This window comes from Pleurodeles waltl, chromosome 3_2, assembly GCF_031143425.1.
Source record: "Pleurodeles waltl isolate 20211129_DDA chromosome 3_2, aPleWal1.hap1.20221129, whole genome shotgun sequence".
NCBI classification, from domain to species: domain Eukaryota; kingdom Metazoa; phylum Chordata; class Amphibia; order Caudata; family Salamandridae; genus Pleurodeles; species Pleurodeles waltl.
This window is the reverse complement of record NC_090441.1, coordinates 51,738,782-51,764,259: the sequence shown is the minus strand read 5'-3', so window position 1 is coordinate 51,764,259 and position 25,478 is coordinate 51,738,782. Positions and strand designations below refer to the sequence as shown.

The following is a 25,478-nucleotide window of genomic DNA, read 5'->3' as shown; positions in this document are numbered from 1 at the left end:
TGTAAAGGCTGTGAGACTAATATAACACACTTAAGTTGTAAGGATCTTCTTCATCATCTAAACCTCTAGAGTTACTTTGGAGTATGTCCCTACTTTTAATCTGAAAGATCGTAAAGAGCTCAACAGTACCTTAATGTGTTCTTGCCTTTAAGTCATGCTTACCTTGCCTATACTGTCTTCTATTCCTTTTGCAGTTGTCTCAGTTCCTGCAGTCCACTTCCTACCTTCTGGAAGTAGGAGACTTAGTTTCCTGCCCCATCCTGAGATAGGCACAGGGATATGTGGACCTGTCAATGTATATTTGTATGTAGCATAATTCCCTTTGAGTTCATGAGCTTATTACACGAGTCCCTTTAATGTCTTTGTCCATCTCCTAAGTGATTCTTTCTGCACCTTAATTCTTTGCTCTTTTAACTTGTTCCTATTTGGGATTGTCAGGTTATATTTGTTATTTTGTGCTTTGGTAGTCTATTTATATTCTCTCTCTCTTGCTCTCTCTAGCAATCAGCAGAACGCTGTGTTAGCACTCTGCTTGACCTTATTCAGACCAAGGTTAACTACGTGGTACAGGAAGCCATAGTGGTCATCAGGGACATCTTCCGCAAGTATCCTAATAAGTACGTTATCTATGTTATTTGTTATTATGTTGTCATAATCTGGGGGGGAAGGGGCCCAGGTCCAGAGGTGAATTTCAAGTTGAGTAAAGATCTGAATGTGCTGCTTCTATGTGCTGTGTGAGAGTGGGGGGTTGATGTAGTTCACTGTTCTAGTGCTAGAGATTACTTGCTTATTGCAACTGCTGGATACAACTCAGCCCCCTCCTGCTTCCCTAAAGTTTAGTGGTGACCAAGGAAGCAAAGATATTAAAAATGGGTTGCTTAGAAGACCTGAAAATGAAACCGATTAGATCATCAAAGGGATAGAACAAAAACAAATGTAGCTTTCAGATTATAAATGGGAGCAATTGAACCAATCAGTGAACAAACATCTAGGATACAGAGCAGATCAGCAATCAAAGGCAAAGGACCTGCAAACAAAGGAAAAACTGATCAACAAAGGTATGACTAGAACCTAGGAACATTTTTGAGAACTATTTAGAAGAAAAACCATGACCTGTACAAGGTAAAATGAAAAAGATAGTAAAGAGAAACTGGGAATAAAAGTAAAAGCAGTACACTGTAGCAACAAGAACGTGGCATTTGAGGAAAAGATGGCTTAAACAGAAAGTCAGTCTAAGAAAAAGGTCTCTGAAACAGGCAAGACAACTGTGAGTACGGATAACCAATGGAAGGACATAGGTGAGAGCAGTGAATAAGAAAAGGCAACAAGAAATGGTAAGCTAGATTAAAATATGAACTATGAAGAAGAGGAAAAATGTGTGATACACGTGGAGGATGTGGAACAGAAGAATTATTGGTCGAGACACATCAACTGGAAATGGTAATGGAAACTGCGAATAAAATAAACAGTGAGTAAGGGAATGCCACTTGTTGTACGGTCACCCCCATTGTGTTGGACCGATGCTGCTGTTTTTTTTTCTCTGAGAGTGCACGAAGGCCCGCTAACCAGACTTTAGTGCCTGTGCCCTGACCATAAAGCTGTTGGTTTGATTGGTGTATACCCAATTGACATAAGCTAACTTCCTTGTAAGTCCTTAGTCTATGGTAACCAGGGCCTGTAAATTAGAGGGTCACCCCAGGGACTACAGCACTGGACGTGCCACCCTGGAAATGACAAATTTAAAACATGGCTCCCAGTCTGTCACTGCAGACTGGAGGGGCAGTTTAAAAACTGCTAACTCTACTTTGCCATTTAAAGCAATTGAAAAGCCATAATCTTCTCTTTTAAATACGTGTAAGTCTCCTCTAAGGCAGGCCTAACCAGCCACAAGGCAGGATGCTATATATTAGACAGCGGAACACATTCTTTTACATGTTCCAACAGTAAACACCACATTTGGACAGTTTTACTGTGGAAAAGGCTAGTAGGCACATTGGCGAGTGTCACTTCGTAAGGAGAGTGTAACCAGCTGCCAAACCTTGTTTATCGGGGTGTGTAGCCCCCTTCATAGCCACTTGTCTTGGTTGGTGTAGAGAGCTTTGCACTCCGAGAGAGGGGTTCTGCCATTTCGACAGTGGGAAGAATTCAGAAATAGCTAAATGCCACCCTTCACAGGAAGTGGTCATCTGGAGGGCGGCAACCTAGTAGCTCAATGGCTGCTTATCGTATCCTACCCTGAGGGCATTTTGTGGGCATAAAAGGGCACCCGTGCTACCCAGAGCTTAGATCTCATTGAACTGGAGAAGAAGACCGAAGAAGGACTGCCCTGCGGCTCCAAGGACCCAGCAAAAGCAGGCTGCACCAACGTGAACTGCACGTGCTGAACCTGCTCAGTAGCAGAAGAGAAGCAACTGTGCCTGCTGTGTCCTGCTCGTGAAGAAGTCGACTCCTGAGCCCAGCTGAAGCAAGAGACTACAAGGTTCATTTGGGTGAACTCCTGTTCGCAGCACAGGGCCACAGCAGCTGAAGAAGCCTGCCAGAGCGAATTGCTAACCCAGATACTTGAATCACTGCTTGTCGCCGCTGTGCAGCACCAGTACCCAGTGCTCCGAGTTGCCCCCAAGTCTGCTGAACCTTGGAGAGTCATCGGGATGTAGGTAGGTCTCCCACAAAGCAAGTTACCACCTGAGAAACGCAACCGCTGAAATTGCTGTACCAGGTGACTGGTTGTCCAGTAGCGTCTGGACTTCTTCCCAGTCGGAGAGGACTTTGAGGTAAGTCGACCTCCTCACCAAGCCTATGGACCGAGGAGCTGCACCGGAGCAGACCCCCATCGACGGCAGCATCTTCAGCATCCTCTATCCTTTGCATCATGAACATTCCATAGAAATCAGTGACAAGGAGCCACTGATGCTGGACTAGAGACTACTTCGTTCATCGAGGTAACGGTTTCTGCTGGCCTTGCTGGTCCCACTGACTGGCTCCCTGTTGAAGTTGGTCCCCCAAAGTAACTCAAAGTAATCACGCTGAAACTTACCAAAGTTTTTTTTTTTCTTGAACATTTTTCTGTCTAATTTATTGAATTTGCCAGTACTTGTTTCAAGATAAGTAAACACTGTTGATTTACTCTACCTTGTAAATTCTTTATCTCTGGAATCCTTTGGTGGATCCTTTTTCGTTTTGCTGTCAAAAATTGTATAAAAATCTAATCTATTGGCATAAATTGGTGTTAGATTTAATTGGTATCTTGTGTACTTCTTCTGTGATTCTTCTGGTGTTGTTTAAACGCTTAACACTTGTTCCTTTTGTGTAAGCCTGAAATAGCTAGACTAGAAATAGACAGAGTGGGAAATAGGAGAAAAAGAAGCGCAAATCAGATAGGAAATTCTAGAATCGAAGAAAAGGAGAGTAAAATAAACATGGAATCTAGGCATAAGAGAAAAGAATACATGAAATGGGCAGGGAAAATGGGAATTGGGATAGAAGACAAAGACAAAGATAATGAGTGATAAATGGGTAAGAAACATTCAGAGGATCAGGGAATAAACAGAAAAAATGCAAGAAACAGAAAGGTAAACTGAGAATAAGAGCAACAAATGGAGGTGCAGACTCAAGGAGTCTCTGAGATTGGAACTCTGAATAAGGAGAAAAGGCATTAGAAATTAGAGCTGGAAATGAATGTAAAGGACATAAATAGCAGACTGAGAAATTACAAGAGAAGATGGGACACTGGGATAAGAGCAGCAGATGATGGGGAATGAATGTAGTAACAGGTCAGGGAGGATCTGTGAAACATGTAATAGAATAAAAATGAAACGACTGCACTTTAGACATTAAATAAAAGTTATATTAGATTAATATGTTGAGAAATGGAGGATTAGAACCAGGTTTGAAAACTGGATATACCTCCAACAAAAAAGGCAACATGAACTAGTAATTAAAGGTGTAGGTTTTTTCAAATCTTCTTATAACATGATTAATATGATTCTTATACTTGCCAGGGAGTTAGAGATTGTGTAAAGAGGCATCAGAACTTGTGATAAAGAAATAAAGTGGGAGCAGGAACAAAGGTCACTAAGAAATTAGACAAATAGAGGCAGTAACAGACATGTGCAACAGAACCTTACTGCAAGTTACATAGAAAGGAAGGAACTAAAACATAATGGTTGTAGATGCAGGAATTTGTTCGTGGCAAGGTAAGTGTGAGTCAATAGAGGACTTAGGGTAATAAAAGGAGGAAACTTTTTCAGTCGATGATGCTGGTCAAGATACAACTTTAAATCTCATGACCACTCTGTTACCCCAATCGCTTCTGTGTGGCATTGCTCATAATATTGGGTTTGGCTAATGAGCTTGATGGGTAGCATCTGTTCCAACATTGATGTTTCCAAGTGGGACAAATTAGCTGAGTAGGAAGGGAGGGGAAAGCGCCAGTGTTCTTTTGACTCCTGGTTATTGTTTTCTTAGTTTAGGTTAGGGCTTTTTGTAATCTGCTTCCCCACCAACCTTCCAACATGTTGTACCTGACATAGTAAATATTTATTCTGGTCTTGGGCATGGGCTTACCATCAAAATAGTCTTCCTTTCCTCTGCGTAACTAAATGTTTCACCTGCATCTGTCACAGTGTAACCTTTTTTCTCAAAGATATGAAAGCATCATTGCTACATTGTGTGAGAACTTGGACTCCCTAGATGAACCTGATGCCCGAGCCGCCATGATCTGGATTGTTGGCGAGTATGCTGAACGAATTGACAATGCTGATGAGCTCCTTGAGAGTTTCCTTGAGGGCTTTCATGATGAAAGCACACAGGTACTGAATTGACTGTTAATGTTATTGTTTTGTTGAATGCAACTTACGTCATTCCTAGACTGCTTCACTGTTCTTACAGCTTGTCATCGGTGCAGTAAAAAGTGACAAGGATACTATAAAAATGGTAGTGAGAAAGAAGTGCTAACAAATGTAAACTAATGTAATGCACAATCTTAAACTATTAGATATCATGTACTTGCTTGACCGGATCCGTCTTTAAGACTTTTTGAAATGTCCAAATGGTCCTTGATAGGAGACTTCTGGAATGGATGGCTGTAGGGAGCTTGGGTTTGGTTGCGGTACCCCAAGCACACTTTTTGCTTGATTTGTGATGCAACTTTGACTGAAGTGCACTGACTTCCTGCTAACTAGGTCCCCAGTTGCCAGTGTTCCTCCCCCAAAACAAGACACCTAGGGCCAGATGTAGAAAAGTCAGATTTTGCGAATCGGAAATTGTGAGTCGGTGCGACTCGCAATTTCCGATTCGCAAAATCGGATGCAGTACGGTGTCTGACACTGACTGCGAGACGCTATGGGGTCGCAAAGACCCACCTTATTAATATTAATGAGGTGGGTCGCATTTTGGGACCCCATAGCGAGTCCCTGCACTCACAGGGATGGTGGCCTGCTGAAGTCAGCAGACCTCCATGTCTGTGACTGCTTTTTAAATAAAGCAGTTTTATTTATTTATTTTGCAGCCCGTTTTCCTTAAAGGAAAACGAGTTGCAAAATAAAAAAAAATAACGAAACCTTTTGGTTTCGGTTTTTCAGAGTAGGCAGGATACCACTGCCTGCTCTGAAAACCCCTTATTGGCAACATTCACAAAGGAGACCCCTTCCCTTTTGCGAATGGGTTACCACCAGTGTGACACTGGTGGTAACTGCGAATTGCTTTGCGACTGCATTCGCGGTCACAAAGCAATTTAGCATAGCGATGCGAGTTGCAAATAGGAAGGGAACACCCCTTCCTATTTGCGAGTCGCATTCACAATTTGCGAGTCGGTACAGACTCGCAAATTGTGAATGTGCATCGCAAAAGGCTTTTTTGCATGGCGCAAACTGCGATTTTTGCAGTTTGCACCATGCAAAAAGCTTTCTACATCTGGCCCCTGGTCACTTGATTTCCCAGTGGCCAGGCCCTTTAGCACCTCTGTAAGTCCCTAGTAAATGGTACTTGTGGTACCTCAGGCCTAGGTACTGAAGAGGGTCTCTGAGCTGCAGCACAGCTTGTGCCACTCTAAGGGACCCAGCACCAACCTCATGCAGACTGCCATTGCAGGCTGCATGACAAGGTTCTCCCAAAAGTGAAACCACAACATGGCACACAACTGTGCCATGTCCCTTAAACACTGCATGCAATACTTACAGCCCTAAGGAACTGTGTCATGTCCCTTAAACACTGCATGCAATACTTACAGCCCTAAGGCAGGATGCATGATATCACATGTGTGGATATATCTGCAAGAGCAGATATGCCCCTGCTATGTGTTTGTCAATTCTTAGACACAGTAAGTGTACGGGGAAGGCATTTTAAGTACATGTGCTGGACACTGGTCAATATGAGTTCCCCAGCTACATGATGGCTTCACTGAAACTAGGGATGTTTGGTATCAAACATCTTGTATTAATAAACCCTCACTGATGGATTTATTAATACAGGCACCCAGAAGGCACATTAGAGGTACCCCCTGAAAACCCAGAGGGCACCTTAGAGGTACCCCCTGAAAACCTACCAACTTCCAGTATGCTGACTGACTAGTTTTAGCCAGCCCACCACCATCATACGAGTTTCAGACCCCAAGGGTGAGAGCCTTTGCTCTCAGGAGGTCAGCAACAAAGCCTGCTCTGGCAGGGGTGTTGCACACCCATCCCAACAGTATGACCTGCATATCTGCATTCCAGGGCAGGGGGCTTCAAAGAAGCCCTCCACCCTTGGTATGTATGCAGATCTGGCCTTCCTCAGAAGGGAGATGCTGCCCCCCCCCCCACGCCCCAGGGTCCATTTGGCACATGGACAGGTGGGGAAATTAGCTATCCAGGAGGCGTGTTGCATTTGCTGGCTGGACACACCTCTAGAATGACCAGCCTGAAATGAACACAGCCTTGGGAATTCCGCCTTATTGTGTGTGGTGGAATTAGGAACTCTGGGACAGGATGATGTCCACTCCCCAAAGGAAGTGGTCATCTAAGGAGCGTAGCGACCCCAAGGTTAAGTATCCCATTGGTTACTACCCTTCATTCTCCTTATCACCACCTGAATTGAGTATTCAGGGGACCTACTCATACCAGGAAAACAGATCTTAGCTGGACACAAAAGGAGTGGTCAAGAAACCTGCTGAACCCGAGAACTGAGGAGCACCACGGCCTTGGCACCAACCCTGCTAGCCTGCCTGCTGTACCTGACCCTCGTGGAGTAACTGACCTGTCTTGCTGCTGCAGCCTCAAAAATACTGAGAGAGCTGCCAGTGCTTCGTAAATCGCCAAGAACTCCCTTGGAATTGAGGAGCTGCTTTCCTGCATCTGCAGGCAACCAAAGAAGAACTGTGAGGACCCGGGACCGCCAAAAGCCAACGCTGGATATCACCACTGCACCCGAGCTGCCTAGCCCGAGCTGAAGTGGGCTGACGGTGTCAACGTGGTTCCCAGGCCCTCCAGAGAGAAAGCCAACTTTGTGTTTGCCTATTGTGGACTTCCCAACAGCGCCTGCAACCTCTTTCTGCAAGTCCCCCTCAACCGTGACTGCCTCTGGTGACGGAGACCCAACAGTCCACTACACCTCTGCACACGGATGCCCCGAACTGTGGAGCAGAGGAACACTGGTTTTCCTACATCCCCACTTGTTGGTTCAGCCACACTGATTCACCCCCCACCCCCCCAATCCATCCTGTTTCTGTGGACCTCATCTACCACAACCTCCCCCAGTGACGGAACCTAGATGGTCCAAGATACCTTTGCACCCGCCACCGCAGACGGAGGAGAAGAGGACCACTGGTGCCCCTTCGTCCCTGAGCAGCGAAAGAACTGGACCCTCTTGCTGTTTCACCCGGACTGGACTCTCCGTCCACCCTGCAGTATCTTTGTCACCGGACTGATACCCAGTGACTTACACCGAGCACCCAATGCTGAACTGCACCTGCCTGCCCCAGTGCAGCTCAAGGTGACCTGTTGGTGTGGCGTAGGACCCTGCCCCGTACTCACCTTAAGTCCAGAAGATTGGCCTTGTAATTTGCTGTGAAGTACCTGTTTCCCTTGTATGTTTTCTCTCCTATAGAGTAGCATTGCAACTACAGAAAAATGCACTGTAGACTTTGGAAAACTCTAAAAATTCGAGTCTCGAAAATTTCTCACCTGATTACGTTGATCTTGGGTTCTAAATTTATATACAAGTATATGTTATTTTTATAAATTGGTGTTGAATTTCTTTGAGTGTGTCTCACTTACTGCCTATGTGTGTGCCTTGCATACTTAGCACTTCCCTCTGATATGCCTAACTGCTCGCTCACACTACCACAATAGAGAGCATTTAGGATGTCATTTGTGCCTCTGATACCTTTGGGGTTTGCCTGGACTCCTTTCCTAGTGAACCTCTTTTTGGTCCACTATAGAAAGAGCCAGCTTCCTACAGCGGCACTAGTAAAAGGTTAATCAGTAATATTATACTTTTTTTAATGTCAAGTGTATTATTATGGATCCATATTTTCATTTCATGAATCTCAACTACCAGGTACCTGTAGAACGTACATAATGGAAACAAGTTTATTCGTAACATGTGTTGGCTGCAGATACACATGCTAAGCACACTCCTACCATCTAGTGTTGGGCTTGGACTCAACAACTTGTTTTTCTCGAAGTATTTTATTGCTGAAGTAATGTCCAGTCTCTTCCTCTTCAAGGGAATAAGCATGTTCAACGGCTTCATTGATTTTATTTTTTTTTATTTCTTTTTTGCCCGCCGTTGGGTTCAGAATGGTTTCGCCAGAGCTCTGCATCTTCAGTGCCTTTGTACCCTGTGAAATCCGTGGGGGGCACTGCAGTCTGCTACATCGTGTCCTTTCATGGATATCGGGGTAGAGGAGTGTCCAAGGCTACTACCGCTGTTATCCAGACATATTAAAAACAACAGCAAACATATTACCAGCAGGGTTAAAGGTTACTACAGAGGAGGCTTGTGGGGTGGGGGGGTGAAACCAGAGAGGCAGAGGTAGGTGACTCTGAGGGGAGCCTTCACCTCCTAACAGTGACTCACCACACATTCCCCCTGGACACACAAAACCTGTTGGAGGAAGGCTGCAGCAGTTTCACCATCTGTGGCCAGAGATAACATCAGACATATCCTTCGTCTGCCACGGATACTGCCTAGAACTTAACCTCCATCCACACACCCTCACCCAATCATTCCTCCATGCAGACAGACCCTCAACCCACAGCATCTTCACCTCCTCAAAGAGAAGGTAAAAGCTTGCTTGTTGAAAGGTGCATAGGGCCCATTCCACAGTCATCACGGCAAGAGGGTATAGTCCCTATGCTTTTTAATACCCAAGAAAGACGGGCGCTCAGAGCCAATACTGGACCTACACCCTCTGTTGTGACATTACAGGTTGTAATACCACTACTGCAAGAAGTCAACTTCATGATTTGGTCTATTTTGCTCGACTTGAAGGACGCATATTTTCATGTACCAATTCCCCCTGCACATCGCCGGTACCTCAGATTTGTGGTAAGTAGATGTCATTACTAGTTCACAGTTTGCCGTTTGGGGTGACAACAGCCCCATTGGTGTTTACCAAATGCCTAGAAGTTGTAGCAGTCCTTCTGAGAAGACACAACATTCATGTCCCCACATTTTGACGATTGGCTGATGAAGAGTTCAGTGAGACAAAGGTGATTGCTGAATACACAGTCCACCATCAATCTGTTAAACAATTTGGGGTTTACAATAGATGTCACCAAATCATATTTACAGACTCTTCGGATACAGCCCTAGCTGGGAGCAATCCTCAGTTCTGTCTCAGCATACTCCAATGTGCAGAGGGTCCTCAATCTCCGGAACCAACTGTGTCTTTTTCAGCCACATCGTCATCTGCCAATCAGAACAGTGATGTGCCTTCTGGGAATGATGGCCTTCTGTATAGCAATAGTTCCTCTTGCCAGGCTCCACATTCAACTTTTCCAGGAGTGTCTAGCATCTCGGAGGTCACAAGTGGGGGGACCTTAGAGGATCTAGTGTTGGCTCAACCTAGGGTCCATCAATCATTGCACTGGTGGGGCCCAGAGAATCTCCTCAAGGGCAGACCTTTTTTGGACCCAATTCCGCAAGTGACTATCGCCAAAGATACATCACTCATAGGTGGGATGTGCATATGGAGGACATGACAGTTCAGGGTTCTTGGACAAGACGAACTTTGAGCGATTCAAATGGCTTCCAACCCATTATAACTGGGAAGACCACTCTTCTCCGAACAGATAACATGATGGCAAGTCAAAAATCAAGGAGGAACCCACTTGATACTATTGTCTTCTTTTGGAGTGTCTCCCAGGAGTGGACTATTTGGTGGCGGACCTGCTAAGCAGGACGCAGCAATAAATCCACAAGTGGGAACTCCACCCCAAGTCCTCCACCACTACTTCCAATGGTGGAGGACACTGGACATGGATCTGTTCGCCACCGTAGAAAACGCAAAGTGATACAATTTTCACCTCCAGGTACTACCATCCACAGTCCATGGGCAATGCTCTTTGGATGAAATGGTCAGGGATATTTGTATATGCTTTTCTACCTCTCATTCATTCCCTAGCTTGTCAGGGAACTCAGTTAGACATCTCTCAATATGACTGTGGTACCTCCAACCTGGGGTCAACAGCCCTACTACACAAGGCTCTTACAGTTGCCCCTAGTACCTCATGAATGGCTACCCAACATCCCAATCCTTCTCACCCACAGGAAAGGCAGAGTCAGGCATCCTACCTGAAACAACTGAACCTGGCATCTGGCTCCTGAAGTCATAGAGTTTAGACACTTGCAGTTGCATTCAGAGTGTATGGATTTTCGAAGGGAGGCAAGATGACCAGTCACTAGAGCTTGTTACGCAATTAAGTGGAAACGCTTTGTTCATTATTGTATAGCCTAGCACATAGACCCTTGTGCGCCTACTGTACAACAGATATTATGCTACTTGCTACAACTACAAAAGTCACATCTAGCATACACTTCCATACGATTGTGCCTTGCAGTGATTGTGGCTTCCCTGCAGAACCGCACGCATCAGTCACTTAATCCTATTCCAGTCAATAAGGCTTTTATGAAAGGTTTGAAAAGAATAATTCCACCATGTGCACCACTGTTACCCTTGTGGAATTTAATTGTTGTTCTTACACGTTTGATGTCCACACCCTTTGAACCTCTGCATTCCTGTCCACTACAGTTCCTGTGTTGGAAAGTTGCTTTCCTTGTAGCTATCATTTCCCTAACAAGAGTTCGCGAAAGTCATGCTCTTACAATAGAAGAAACTTATTTTCAGGTTTTTCAGGATAAAGTATGTCTACAGACAAACCCCAGATTTCTTCCTTAGGTCATTTCTCCTTTTCATTCAAACCAAATAATTGATTTACATGTTTTCTTCCTTAAACCAGAGACCATGGCAGAAAGCTCTTCATACCCTTAATGTTAAAAGTACGTTAATGTACTATATTTATAGGACCAGACCCTTTAGGCAAATACAACAGCTTTTTGTTGCTTTCTAAGATTCAAAGATGGGTAATGCAATTTCTAAAGTAGGTTTTGCATATGGATTGTGAAATGTATTCAGATTTGCTACATTAAAGCCAAACAAACTTTACCAACAGATCCACGCCGCACATTCTACTAGAAAGAAAGGTACTTAAGTGGTTTTCTTAGGCAAGATCCCTTTAGCTGATGTTTGCCAAGTAACTACTTTGACAAATCCACACAAGTTCACTAGGCACTATTGTGTGGATGTCCAGGCAAGGCAGCAATCTCTTGTGGGATAAAATGTTCTGTGGACGCTATTTCAAACATCTGCACCATCTGATGCCTGGAGCCACCGCAAGAGGAGTACTGCTTTACAGTCTATGCATTGCATGTGCACCTGCAGCCAACACGTGCTATGAATGGAGTATGTTACTTACCTTGTAAGCATCTATAGGTAATGTGTAGTGCTGTAGATTCACATGCCCTCTTCCGCCTCCCCAACAGGCATTTGCTAGTGTCCGATTTATTGTACATTACATGTACAAATATGTACATCTTTTTGGTTTATTACACACACATTCATTCTTTTATAATATCTTCACTAGCTCCATCCTAACTCACCATTATGGCAGTAAAAAAAGCTGGTCAGGAACATACTTTTATGCTTTCCCACAATACCCCTGATTTTGACAGTGATCATTAAGCGAAAACATGTAAAAATAAAAATGATCTGGATTGTCCTTGAATGGCCTTTAAAATAGTGGTTCATAGATTTTCCGAACTTGTCAAAGCAGCCATGTAGGAAAGGACCATGCTGACTTGACTTTTTTTTCAGAGCACAAAGCAAGATATTTTATCACAATCCAGTTGATGAGCTTAGTAGCTCGAACCCCCTCCAATATGGGCATTTGAATTTTCCACAAAATAGTAATGACAGTCATAATGAAATTTAAATCCTTTCAACAGATGTTTGTTTTCAAGTGGAAGAGGGTCTTAAGCTGGCCGTTGGAGAGGTGTATCAGCCCCATTTTATGATGGGAGATGGGCAGGAGAAACTGTACTGACCTTGCTCAGTTTTTAGCAAACTCTGGCCTACGGTGTACTTCCATAATGGTCCTCCTTTATTAAGAATTCTTACCAAAATACCTCCTTCACTATCCCAATGACTTTTTGGAGAGTCTTCACTCTAGTAAGAAGGCCTACTCTTCTAAGAGTGTCTGTAATCATAAGCTAATGTGTCCACCCTTCAAATCCATTGCAAAAGTCAACCTTGTAGTACCTTTCTTCAAAGGTAGGAATCCTTGTTGACATCACTTCAGGACTTAAAGTTATTGATATGGAGACACTGCTCGAATGAGCCTTACACAATATTCCCAAGGAATAAAAGTGTTCTGAGCACCAAGCCACCATTCTTACCTCGGGCCATCCCTCCCCCCTCAGTGGAAATGATGCCAGTGACATCATCAAATATGGCTCCAGTGACATCACCAATGGTGTTGTTTCTTGTGCCAAGATGGAACCAAGAGGCTTCTTGCTGCCACTTGTGGAGAAGTGTGGCACAATGGTTAGAGCGGCAGACCCTGATGCAGAGATCTGGCCCGGGACCAGGGTTCAATTCCTACCTCAGCGGGTCTCAGGCTAATTCCCTTGGACCAGATAATTCTCGCCTCGGTGCCTAAACTATTTAATGTGTCCCACTCTGTAACTCTGGGCAATAGCTTGCTTAATCTCCACAACGGCCCTGGCAGCACTTGGATGCCTGGCTTCACCCTGGGGGTGCCCAAGAGTGGGCACCTCACAGGGAAAAGCCAGGAGGGGTTCCACCGTGGTATGCGTACAGCACCTTGAGACCCTAACGGGTGAGTAGTGCGCTATACAAGTGCAAAGTTTACAGTTTTACAGTTTTTACTTGAGTAACTGTTCTAGCATCGGAATCCCAACAATAGTGTTTGGTAAAATTTGAACAGATCTCCATGTAGCCGATGTACAGATCTCAGTGATTGGAATATTTCTAATTAAAGCTGCTGTAGCCGCTTTCCTTCTAGTGGAATGAGCTTTCGGTCTATGGGACAGAACCTTATTTAACTTCTGGTAGCATAACAGAATGCAAGACACTATTCATCGGGAAATGGGCTGTTTGGACTTGGCGAAACCTGTACAGACTGGCCGATAGTTTACAAACAATTAGTCCGATTTGGGGATATCTTTTGTCTTGTCCAGATAACACCTTAAGATCCATCTGACGTCTAGAGAATGGAGAGTCCTTTCAGCTGGTGTAGAAGGGTGCTGAAAGAAGGTAGATAAAGAAATGGTCTGATTAACATGAAAATCAGTGATAATTTTTGGTAGGGATTTTGGATGAGTCCTCATACCACCTTAGTAGAATGAAAAACTGGTTATGGTTTGTGAGAAAATAATGCCTGAATTTTGCTAACCCTACATGCTGATGTGATCGCTGCGAGGAAAGCTGCATTCCAAGAGAGATGTTGCAACAAGGATTTATGGATAGGCTCAAAAGGGGCCTACGTGAGTCGTGAAAGGACTATATTCAGCTCCCAGGGAGGAGATGGATGCCTTATGGGAGGGGAAAACCTTTTTGAAACCTTCTTAAAAAGAAAAAAAAAAAATCTTGATAACAGGAATTTTGAAAAAAAAAAGGTTTGTGAAGGGCATTTTCTGTAGGCAGTAATTGCCGCCAAATTAACTTTTATAGAAGACAGTTGTAAACCTGATTTGGCTAGGTAAAGCAAGTATGAAATAATCACTTTTTCTTAGCAACACTTCCAGTTCGATAACATCAGTGCCATGTCTGTTTGGTGATGGAACGGATGCACTTTCGGTTCTGCCCTTGCTGCAAATCTTTCCGATCCAAGAAAATGTTGAGAGATCAACAAGCTCAGTGAATTGAGATGTCCGTCGGTGCATGTCAGGAAATCTTCGGATCTGAAGAACTTCAGGAGGAGGGTTACCCTCCGGGGTCAGCAGCAGATGAGGGCACCTTCTTCCATGGGGACAGATCGTAGTCAGAGTTTGAGATGCACAACCTCACACTAGGACAACCTATAAGTATAGAACCCCCTCCAACAAAGCCCCAGCAAACCATCCCCAAAGGTTGTATACCTGCTCAGGACCAAAGTCTTTCACTGGACCGCCACTGCCTATGGGCCGTGGTCGGCACCAAAAAGCTGTCTCTGAAATGCCCAACCCCGCTTCGGTGCAGAAAATGCTTGTTCCTGAGCGGACTCCCACACCATTTGAGTCGAGCCAAACATCAGAGCCAAAAGTGCCAGCTTCAAAACACCAGTTCATCTCGGTGCTGAACCTGGCACCGTCACAGCCGGGACATTCTGCATGGAAACCCTATGTACTGAAAATGCATTGGAACCAACGTCATACTCCTTCTCGAGGCAAACAACCAGATATGAACCTTTGGAGGTAGTATTTGAATTGCTTCAACAGGAGATAGACTCTAGACAATAGCACCTTGTCATTCACCCAGACAGTGGCCGAACATTAACAAGACATCCCTCCACTGCTGTGTAGCCTGGCAAAAGACAGCTAGCTTTTCAGGAGACTTTGGACATTCCTGTTCCCATAAAACATAGGAAAAAGACTGACAAGGCCACTAGCCCTGTGCACCTCACTCCACCACGACCACCACCTGCTGCACCTTCTTCACCACCGGCACTAGAACAGTATTCTCCAGAGGGGTCCATACATTCTTTTTGGGGAGAAGATGAGGAAGACCAGTATTCCATCCCACCTCAAGGCACTCTGAGGAACAGATATAACTCTGAACCACATATAGATACTGTAGGAAGCTGGCTCTTTATGTGGTATGTCAATATCGTGGAATGGGTCCATGGGATTCCCAATGAGTAGGTCAGGGTTTGCTGTGCTAACCCAAAGTGCTCTATTTGGAGGTAGTGTGGTCGAGCAGACATAGGCTTAACACAGAGGAGTGCAAGACATCCAGAAATACACTCAGTAGTCAATAAATGAGACGCACGACTTAAAAAGGAGATCCACACCAATTTATAAAATAGCAAATATATTTATATGTTCGATGGCATGTGTAGCTGCAGATAAACATTCTGTGCATTTTTCCACCATCTAGTGTTGGGCTCGGAGTGTTACAAGTTGTTTTTCTTTGAAGAAGTCTTTTCGAGTCACAGGATTGAATGATCGAGCATAACCCTGTCCCTGAATTCCTAGGCATGCCATCTCAAAGATGGCTACCTCTGAAAAATCGTGTTCATCTTGGCTTAGCCCACCTTAGGGGTGGCACTAGCCTGGAGGTGGCACGCCTACCTGACTAGCTAATTTTCCTGCCTGTCCAGGGCTCTGGACAATGAGTGGTGGCTTCCTCTCCTGTGAGGGGAGCCAGATTTGCGTTTCAAAGGGGGCAGCCTTTGGAGGCTTGCTGCCTTAGGAAGGCTTACCAGAAGGTCATGCTGTGGGAGGGGGTGTTACACCCTCTTCCTGGACAGGCTTTTGTTCTGGGCCTCCAGAGAGCAGAAGGCTGTCACTCTATGGGGCCAGAACAGTGTCTCAGGTGGCAGGCTGGCAGAAACCAGTCAGCTCACCAGAGGCTAGTAGGTTTGCAGGGTTCACCCTGGGAACATTTATTGATAAATCCATCACTGTAATCAGCGTGGGCTTACAAATATGAGAGGTTTGATACCAAACATCCCTATCTTCAGTGAAGCCATCATGTAGCTGGGGAACTCGTATTAACCAGTGTCCAGCATATGCATTTAAAATGACTTTCCTGGCCACTTACTGTGCCTGAGAATTGACAGACATAGCAGGGGCATAACAGTTCTTGCAGATATGCCCTCACATATGATATAATGCACCCTGCCTTAGGGCTGTAAGTACTGCTTTAGAGGTGACTTACATATATTGCATGCAGTGTTGGGAGACATGGCACACAGGCTGTGTGGTGTATTCACTTTTGTCTGCACCAAGACACGCAGTTTGCAATGGCAGCCTGGCATGTGCTTTGTGAGGGGTCCTTTAGGTTGGCACAATTCGTGCTGCAGCCCTTGGGTTACCCTCTTTAGTACATCAGGCCCTAGGCACCAGGGGTACCTTTTAATAGTGACTTAAAGAGGGTGCTAAAAGCTTTGCCAGTTGTAGAGTTTTGGTGGGAAAAAAACGACGGCACTGGGGACCTGGTTGGCAGTTCCCCAATCAAAGTTGTATCAAATACCAGGCAAAACGTGGGTGATAGTGCAACAAAAACCCAGTTCCCCACAGATACAGACCCTGACCTATACCCAGCCAAGCCCTCTCCCCCAGATGACACCACTACATACCATGATGTCCTAGAAAGAGCAGCTGCATACCAAAAGGTCGAGCACCATACAGACCCCATACAGGATGATTTTTTTTTTTTTTAATTCAAAATCCTGTCTTCTAGCCAACGATCAGCACAGTATCTGCTGATGTTTAAGGGTATGCTCAGACACACACCACACATTTTCGAAGAACCTTTCAAAGCCTGTGTCATAACACCAAGGGTAGATAAAAAAAATACCAAGCACCTCCTTCTGACCCCACATATATTAAAAGCCAACTGCCTCCCGACTTGCTGGTGGTCTCTACAGCTCAAGCTCTGGGAGCCTTACCAACATCATCCCAAAGAGACTTCTTTCGCCATTCACCCTACCTTGGGGCAGCTAAACCCACCTCCACAGATACTGCAAAAGCTTTCCAGCGTCCTCGGACAAAAACCATCTCAATAGGAGGTTATTACAGAGGCTCCTACAGGAGCAATAATTCTAAAGGCAGATAAAGTCGGGCTTCACAAAGCCCTCTGCCACCACAACAAAACCTTGACTTGCCCACCATTTCCCCCGACCACACAACACCTTTCGGGGGACAATTACAAGTGTTTTTCCCAGCCTGGCGGAAAATCACCTCCGACTAGTGGGTGTTGGATATTATCCAACATGGTTATTGTCTGAAGCTCACTTCATCACCTCCAAACATTCCACCTCACAAACACAGACTCTTGCTAGACCTTCAACAGTTGCTCAGAGAAAGTTCAGGCACTTTCAAAGAAAGGGGCCATAGAACCAGTACCAACACACCAGCAAGACCCTCTACTTCCTTATTCCCAAAAAGGACTGGTCCCTAAGACCAATCTTGTTCCTGTGACCCCTAAACCAATACATACACTCAAAGCATTTTCATATGGTCACTCTTCAAGATGTCATCCCACTTCTGCAACAAGGCGCCTTCATGGCAGCACACAACCTGAAAAACACCATTCCCATTCATCCGGCGCATCCCTGATACCTCAGGTTAGGAATAAACAACAAACACTTCCAATTCAAGGTACTACCCTTCGGGGTCACAGCTAACTCAGGGTCTTCACCAAATGTCTTGCAGTGGTAGTAGTTCCCCTGTGCAGGCAAAACATATACATTTCCAATTCTTAACAGATTGACTCATCAGAAGTGCTACGCATCAGCAGTATTTCCAACGCACTCAAGCCACCATAAATGTGCTTCATCCACTAAGCTTCACCATCAATGCAGTCAAATCAGTTGCCAGCCTCTCCAGATACAACCTTATCTAGGAGCCATCCTCGAGTCACAATGAATACTGCCAGGTTTCAGTCTTTCTAAATACGTATTTTCTTGTTACAACCTCTTCAGCAGATAACAGTGAGGACAGTTATGCGTCACCTCAGCATGATGACTACAGCCATAGTACCTCATGCCAGACTCAACATGCACCCCGTTGCAAGAGTGCTTAGCGTGCCAGTTGTCTCAGGCAAAGGGTCAACTGGAGGATCTAGTGTTGGTAGGCAGTCACGCTTGCCACTCATGAGCTCTCAGATACAACATTCACCTGCTAGCAGAGTACCTTCCTGGAGTGGACAATAACTTTGCAGAGCTCCTTGGCAGGAGGTGTCAACAAGTCCACGAATGGGAGCTTCACCCACAAATACTCCTTCCATAGTCCCAGCTTTGGGATCACCCCGAATTAGACCTTTTTGTCTGAGCAGAAAACTCAAAATGCCAAAACTATGCCTCCAGGTTCCTACAATTCCAAGGCAATGCACTGTAGATGAGTTTGTCAGGGGTATTTACTTATGCTTTTCCACTTCTCCCACCATTTCCGTTTGTGGTTCGCAAACTTCGGCAGAGATCCCCTACCCTCATCCTAGTAGCTCCCACATGGGCACGGCAACCATCATTAACCACACTTCTAGAACTCTCAGTAGTTCCCTTCGAGGTACTGTTGCAAAGGCAAGACCTTCTCACACAGATACATAGAGAAATTTAGCATCCAGTCCCTTCAGTCTTGTGATCTGGCTCCTGAGGTCCTAGAGTTTGGTTATTTGAACCTACCACAACCATGTATGGACATTTTTAAAGAAGCACACAGACCCAACTACCCATGCTTGTTATGCGGTGAAGTGGAAAAGATGTGTCCACTATTGTCATTCCAAAAAAATAAACCCTTTAAATCCCAATGTTTAGGACATTGTCTATTCCATTTATACATTAACTGGCCTAGCTTTTACATCCATAAGTCTATTCCTAACAGCGGTGTATACTTATCTACAAAACAGAGAACACACTCCCCTGTTCAGGATACCGGTCATTAAAGCCTTCCTAATAGGGCTTAAAAAATGTATTCCTCTTAGAGTGCCACCTGCCCCTACTTGGAATCTTAATATTGTACTGACAAGATTAATAGGCCCTCCATTTGAGGTTGATGTCTCCTCCCTCCCTCCCTCCAGTTTTTATCCTGTAAAGTTTCATTTCTAGTTGCTATCACTTCACTCAGAGATGTCAGTGTGCTTCAGGCATTAACTTTAGAAGAAACCTTCTTCCAACTACATCGAGATAGGGTGGTACTACATACTAGTCCCAAATTTCTTCCAAAGGTGGTGTCCCAATTCTACCTTAATCAATCTATTAAATTGGCAGGATTTTCCCATACCGAATCAGTTGCTGAAAGAGCTCTACATATATTAGATGTAAAAGGAGCCCTTATGTATTCTATTGATAGAACCAAATAATTTGGGAAAACACAACAACTCTTTGTTGCCTTTTCAAAATCATGCAAAGGAAAGGCCATTTCTAAATCTGGCATTGCACTTTGGAGTGTCAAATGTGTTTAAACATGTTATGCTAAAGCTAAGAGAACCTTGCTGTTAGACCTGTCATCCTTTGTGTGGTTTCCCCTGTCTTTTTGCCTCTGCTTCCTGTATTTCTGACTAGATGCTGGATTTCTTTTTTGCTGGTTTTTGGCACTCTGGGCACTTTACCACTGCTGACCAATGCTCCCTGTGTAAATTGTGATTATGACTGGTTATCCCTGATTGGCATATTTGATTTACGAGTAAGTCCCTAGTAAAGTACACTGGAGGTGCCAGGGCCTGTAAATCAAACACTACTAGTAGGCCTGCAGCACTGATTGTGCCACCTACATTAGTAGCCCTGTAAACATGTCTCAGACCTGCCACTGCAGTGTCTGTGTGTGCAGTTTCGCAATGTGACCTGGCAAGTGTACCCACTTGCCAGGCATAACCCTTCCCTATTGCTACATGTAAGTCACCCCTAAGGTAGGCCCTATGTAGCCCCATGGGCAGGGTGCATTGTATTTAAAAGGTAGGGCATGTACTGGTGTGTTTTATATGCCCTGATAGTGAAATACTGCCAAATTCGGCTTTGACTATTGGAAGGCCTATCCCTCCCATGGGTTAAAATAGGGATTGGCTTTAAATATCTTTAAAGTGTAGTTTCCCCATTGGTAGCAGATTGAGATGTGGAGTTTGGGGTCTCTAAACTCACAATTTAAAATACATTTTTTGGTAAAGTTGTTTTTTTAGATTGTCGGTTTAAAAATACCACTTTTAGAAAGTGGGCGTTTTCTTGCTTAACCATTCTGTGCCTCTGCTGAATCCACGTCTTGGTCAGGCTGACAGTTGGGCTGTTTGTGAAATCACTTCAGACAGTAACACAAAGGGAGCTGAGGTGTCTCCTGCATATCCTGATGAGTCTTCCTCGGTTAGAGTGGGAGGGAGGAGCTATCACCTGCATTTGAAAGGGCTGTGTCTGTTCCCTCAGGATACAGTCTCTAACACCCTAGAATGTGGCTGGGCCAGGGCAAGGAAGAGGCAGGGTCTTGTGCACTGCAAAGACTTTCCTTTGAAGTTTACCTACTTTAAAGGCAGAAATGAGTAGAAGTAGTGGACCCAAAATGTCAGACTTTTAGAACATTTCTGGATCAAGAGGAACCTCTGCCAAGGAGAAGAGCTGAAGAGCTGTGAAGAGGAATACTGCCCTTTTGCTGTGTGTACTTTGCTGGGTTGGCCTGCATTTGCTGCTTCTGTCTTAGAGAGGACAAAGACTGGACGTTGCTGTGTATCCTGCTTGTGAATATTCTCCAAGGGCTTGGACTGAGCTTGCCTGCTGTTAAGAAGTCTCAGGGACATCAAAGACTTCATCTGCCAGCACCTGGGCTCTCTTGCTAAGACCCCCTGACTTCTCAAGTGGTGCCACATCCAGTCCCTCGGCCCCTGGAAGAAAAAGCTGGCAGAACCTGAGAGAAAATCCCTGCACGGAGACGAGCAGCAGAAATATCGATGCAGCGCTTGCACCACGGCTGAAAAAGCAATGCAGCATCTGTGAAATCGACGCATCGCCAGCTCATGGTGGATTCATCACTGCTGTCCATCTAGCTTTTCCACGCATGGTCCCTGGGTGTCAAAATCTTCCACATCACCACACATACCTAAGGCTGCTTGTCCAGAAATCGACGCATCCCTTCCTGTTGAGGAAAGAATCGATGCATTGCATACCCAGTGGAGAATCCACGCACTGCCTCACTTGCAAGTAAGGAATTGACGCATCGCTTGCTTTTCCGAGGCACACTTGCCCCTGCGGCTTTATTTTTGATGCATACTAGGTACTTTGTGCTAAAACAACACATCCATTGATTCTTAGGGATTAAGACCCTTGTAATGTTAAAAATGTGTATCTTTTCTTGTGTAAGTTGGATTTTTGTCGTTTTGTTTTTGTTTGATTTAGATAAAAAAATTGTCTATTTTTCTAAACTGGTGTGGAATCCTTATGTGGTGTTTTCACTGTGTTACTGTGTGTTTTTGCAAATACTTTTAACCATTGCCTCTGCGATAAGCCTGACTGCTTGTGCCAGACTACCAAGGGGGGGGGGGGGTGCAGGAGTTATCTGAGCTGTGTATCTCCCTTACCCTGACTAGACTTGCCTATCCATCCTAGAGCTCAAACCACTTGTTTAAAAAATAAAAATAATGAATGAATGTAAAAAAAGGGGGGGGGGGCTTTAATGGCTTTTCTAGGAAATATACCTATAGCTGACATATATAAGGCAGCTACATTGTCTACCCCACATACATTTACCAAACATTACTGTGTAGATGTGCCCATCAACAAGCTAATGTTGACCAAACAGTTCTACGTACACTATTTCAAGCAACTGTAACCCCACAGGGTAACCACTGCTTTTTGAGGATGACTGCTTTTCAGTCTGTGCTAAGCATGTGTATCTACAGCCACACATGCCTCGAAGTGCTACTTACCCCATAAGCATCTGTTTGTGGCATGTAGTGCTGTAAATTCACATGCGCCCACCTTCCTCCTCCAACTCCTGTGTGTGTTAGTTATTTTTATAGGTTATCACATATTCATTTAGCAAGGACATCTTATTACAATATGCTATGCTTCCACTCCATCCTCAGTTTCCTTGTGGGAAAACAATCTAACAATGGAGTTGATGCCCATGTGCATTACCAGGAGCTCCTCTGCCTTGTGGCTCGAAATACTTTCTTCAAAGAAAAACAACGTGCACACTTCCAAGCCCATCACTAGATGGCTGTGATATGCTAAGCATATGAATCTACAGCACTACATGCCACAAACAAAGACTTACTGGGTAAATAACATTTTCCTTTCTCCTCTATGAGCCTTACTCCTAGGTCCATAAATGTCAGCTACCTTCTATGCTGCTACTCCTATGCACTTTGGGATACAGTGACACAAGTTTTACCAGCTGTTATGAACAAGATTACAGTGTCCCTAACACAGCCTACACCCACTGCTTAGGCTGAGCGAAAAACACTACTGTGGCTCTTCAACGCCACACCTAAATGAGCCGTAGGGGTTTCTCCGGGGATGTCTAGGCATCTTTAACAGTATGACATTTGTCGGCTCGTGCCTTTTTTGGCAAAAAAATAGACTCAACCATGGAAGGGTGTAAAGGGAGTAGGGCCACCACACATTCCTTGTTCTTTCCACTACACTCTTTTCACCAGTAATTTTGCTCTCTCTGGCTGAGGTTGAGGTTTTTCATTTCGCCAGTCCCAGACTCGTTCTGCAGGCCTTTCAGTCTTTTCGTGGCAGAGATTTTGATTCTCAGACAACGCCCAGGGCAGCAGGGGAAATGTGCAGCTCAGTCAAATGCCCCACCAGCATCCGGAGCCACAAAACTGCTTTAGTGTGTCCTTGCTGGCACGCAGTCATCCTCACACAGGCAGGATCCGATGTTTTATTCAGGGGTGACAGGTCACTACTCGAGACAAGTGGGCCCTATAAATTGTCCATCAGGACTACATCCTCCTAATTTTTCTAACCACTCTGCACATTCTGCCACCATCAGGGTGGCTTTCGGAGGTATCAGTTCTGCAGCAAGAGATGCAGGCCCTTTTCGCCAAAGTGTTCATAGAGAGGGTGCTGGCATCACAAGAAGGAACTGGGTGTTACGCTATTTGCCTGTGCCAAAGAAGAATAGAGGCCTTTGTCTTACTTTTGATCTTTGCACTTTCAGTGCCTTCCTGCAAAAGGACAAATTGAAGATGCTCACGCTATCCCAGGTCCTGTCTGCCCTAGACGCCAAAGATTGGATCTGCAGGACACCGATTTCCATATTCCATCCTGCAGCTCCACTGGAGCTAACCTGCGACTCATGGTGGGCCAGGAGCATTCTCAGTTTACATGCTCCCTGTAAGGAAATGCCTCCTTGGCATGGTTGCCCCCTGACTTTTTGCCTTTGCTGATGCTATGTTTACAATTGAAAGTGTGCTGAGGCCTGCTAACCAGGCCCCAGCACCAGTGTTCTTTCCCTAACCTGTACTTTTGTATCCACAATTGGCAGACCCTGGCATCCAGATAAGTCCCTTGTAACTGGTACTTCTAGTACCAAGGGCCCTGATGCCAAGGAAGGTCTCTAAGGGCTGCAGCATGTCTTATGCCACCCTGGAGACCTCTCACTCAGCACAGACACACTGCTTGCCAGCTTGTGTGTGCTAGTGAGAACAAAACGAGTAAGTCGACATGGCACTCCCCTCAGGGTGCCATGCCAGCCTCTCACTGCCTTTGCAAGTATAGGTCAGTCACCCCTCTAGCAGGCCTTACAGCCCTAAGGCAGGGTGCACTATACCATAGGTGAGGGTACCAGTGCATGAGCATGGTACCCCTACAGTGTCTAAACAAAACCTTAGACATTGTAAGTGCAGGGTAGCCATAAGAGTATATGGTCTGGGAGTTTGTCAAACACGAACTCCACAGCACCATAATAGCTACACTGAAAACTGGGAAGTTTGGTATCAAACTTCTCAGCACAATAAATGCACACTGATGCCAGTGTACATTTTATTGCAAAATACACCCCAGAGGGCACCTTAGAGGTGCCCCCTGAAACTTAACCGACTGTCTGTGTAGGCTGACTAGTTCCAGCAGCCTGCCACACTAGAGACATGTTGCTGGCCCCATGGGGAGAGTGCCTTTGTCACTCTGAGGCCAGTAACAAAGCCTGCACTGGGTGGAGATGCTAACACCTCCCCAGGCAGGAGCTGTAACACCTGGCGGTGAGCCTCAAAGGCTCACCCCTTTGTCACAGCCCAGCAGGGCACTCCAGCTTAGTGGAGTTGCCCGCCCCCTCCGGCCACGGCCCCCACTTTTGGCGGCAAGGCTGGAGGGAACAAAGAAAGCAACAAGGAGGAGTCACTGGCCAGTCAGGACAGCCCCTAAGGTGTCCTGAGCTGAGGTGACTCTAACTTTTAGAAATCCTCCATCTTGCAGATGGAGGATTCCCCCAATAGGATTAGGGATGTGACCCCCTCCCCTTGGGAGGAGGCACAAAGAGGGTGTACCCACCCTCAGGGCTAGTAGCCATTGGCTACTAACCCCCCAGACCTAAACACGCCCTTAAATTTAGTATTTAAGGGCTCTCCCTGAACCTAGAAACTAGATTCCTGCAACAAGAAGAAGGACTGCCTAGCTGAAAACCCCTGCAGAGGAAGACCAGAAGACAACAACTGCCTTGGCTCCAGAAACTCACCGGCCTGTCTCCTGCCTTCCAAAGAACTCTGCTCCAGCGACGCCTTCCAAAGGGACCAGCGACCTCTGAATCCTCTGAGGACTGCCCTGCTTCGACGACGACAAGAAACTCCCGAGGACAGCGGACCTGCTCCAAAAAGACTGCAACTTTGTTTCAAGAAGCAGCTTTAAAGAACCCTGCAACTCCCCGCAAGAAGCGTGAGACTTGCAACACTGCACCCGGCGACCCCGACTCGGCTGGTGGAGAACCAACACCTCAGGGAGGACCCCCGGACTACTCTACGACTGTGAGTACCAAAACCTGTCCCCCCTGAGCCCCCACAGCGCCGCCTGCAGAGGGAATCCCGAGGCTTCCACTGACCGCGACTCTCTGAAACCTAAGTCCCGACGCCTGGAAAAGACCCTGCACCCGCAGCCCCCAGGACCTGAAGGACCGGACTTTCACTGCAGAAGTGACCCCCAGGAGTCCCTCTCCCTTGCCCAAGTGGAGGTTTCCCCGAGGAAGCACCCCCTTGCCTGCCTGCAGCGCTGAAGAGATCCCTTGATCTCTCATGGATTTACATTGCGAACCCGACGCTTGTTCTAACACTGCACCCGGCCGCCCCTGCGCCGCTG

The 25,478-nt window shown here is 45.6% G+C and overlaps 1 protein-coding gene across 4 annotated transcripts in view; it reads left to right on the top strand.

The window, feature by feature from the left end:
* Positions 1-25,478, top strand: part of AP2B1 (adaptor related protein complex 2 subunit beta 1) — a 347,393-nt gene that overhangs the window by 133,423 nt on the left and 188,492 nt on the right. For all 4 annotated transcript variants that reach the window (XM_069226745.1, XM_069226742.1, XM_069226741.1 and 1 more), the window contains 2 exons: positions 502-617; positions 4,646-4,811. In XM_069226745.1, coding sequence (XP_069082846.1) covers positions 502-617; positions 4,646-4,811 — 282 coding nt within the window. The remainder of the gene's footprint in view (positions 1-501; positions 618-4,645; positions 4,812-25,478) is intronic.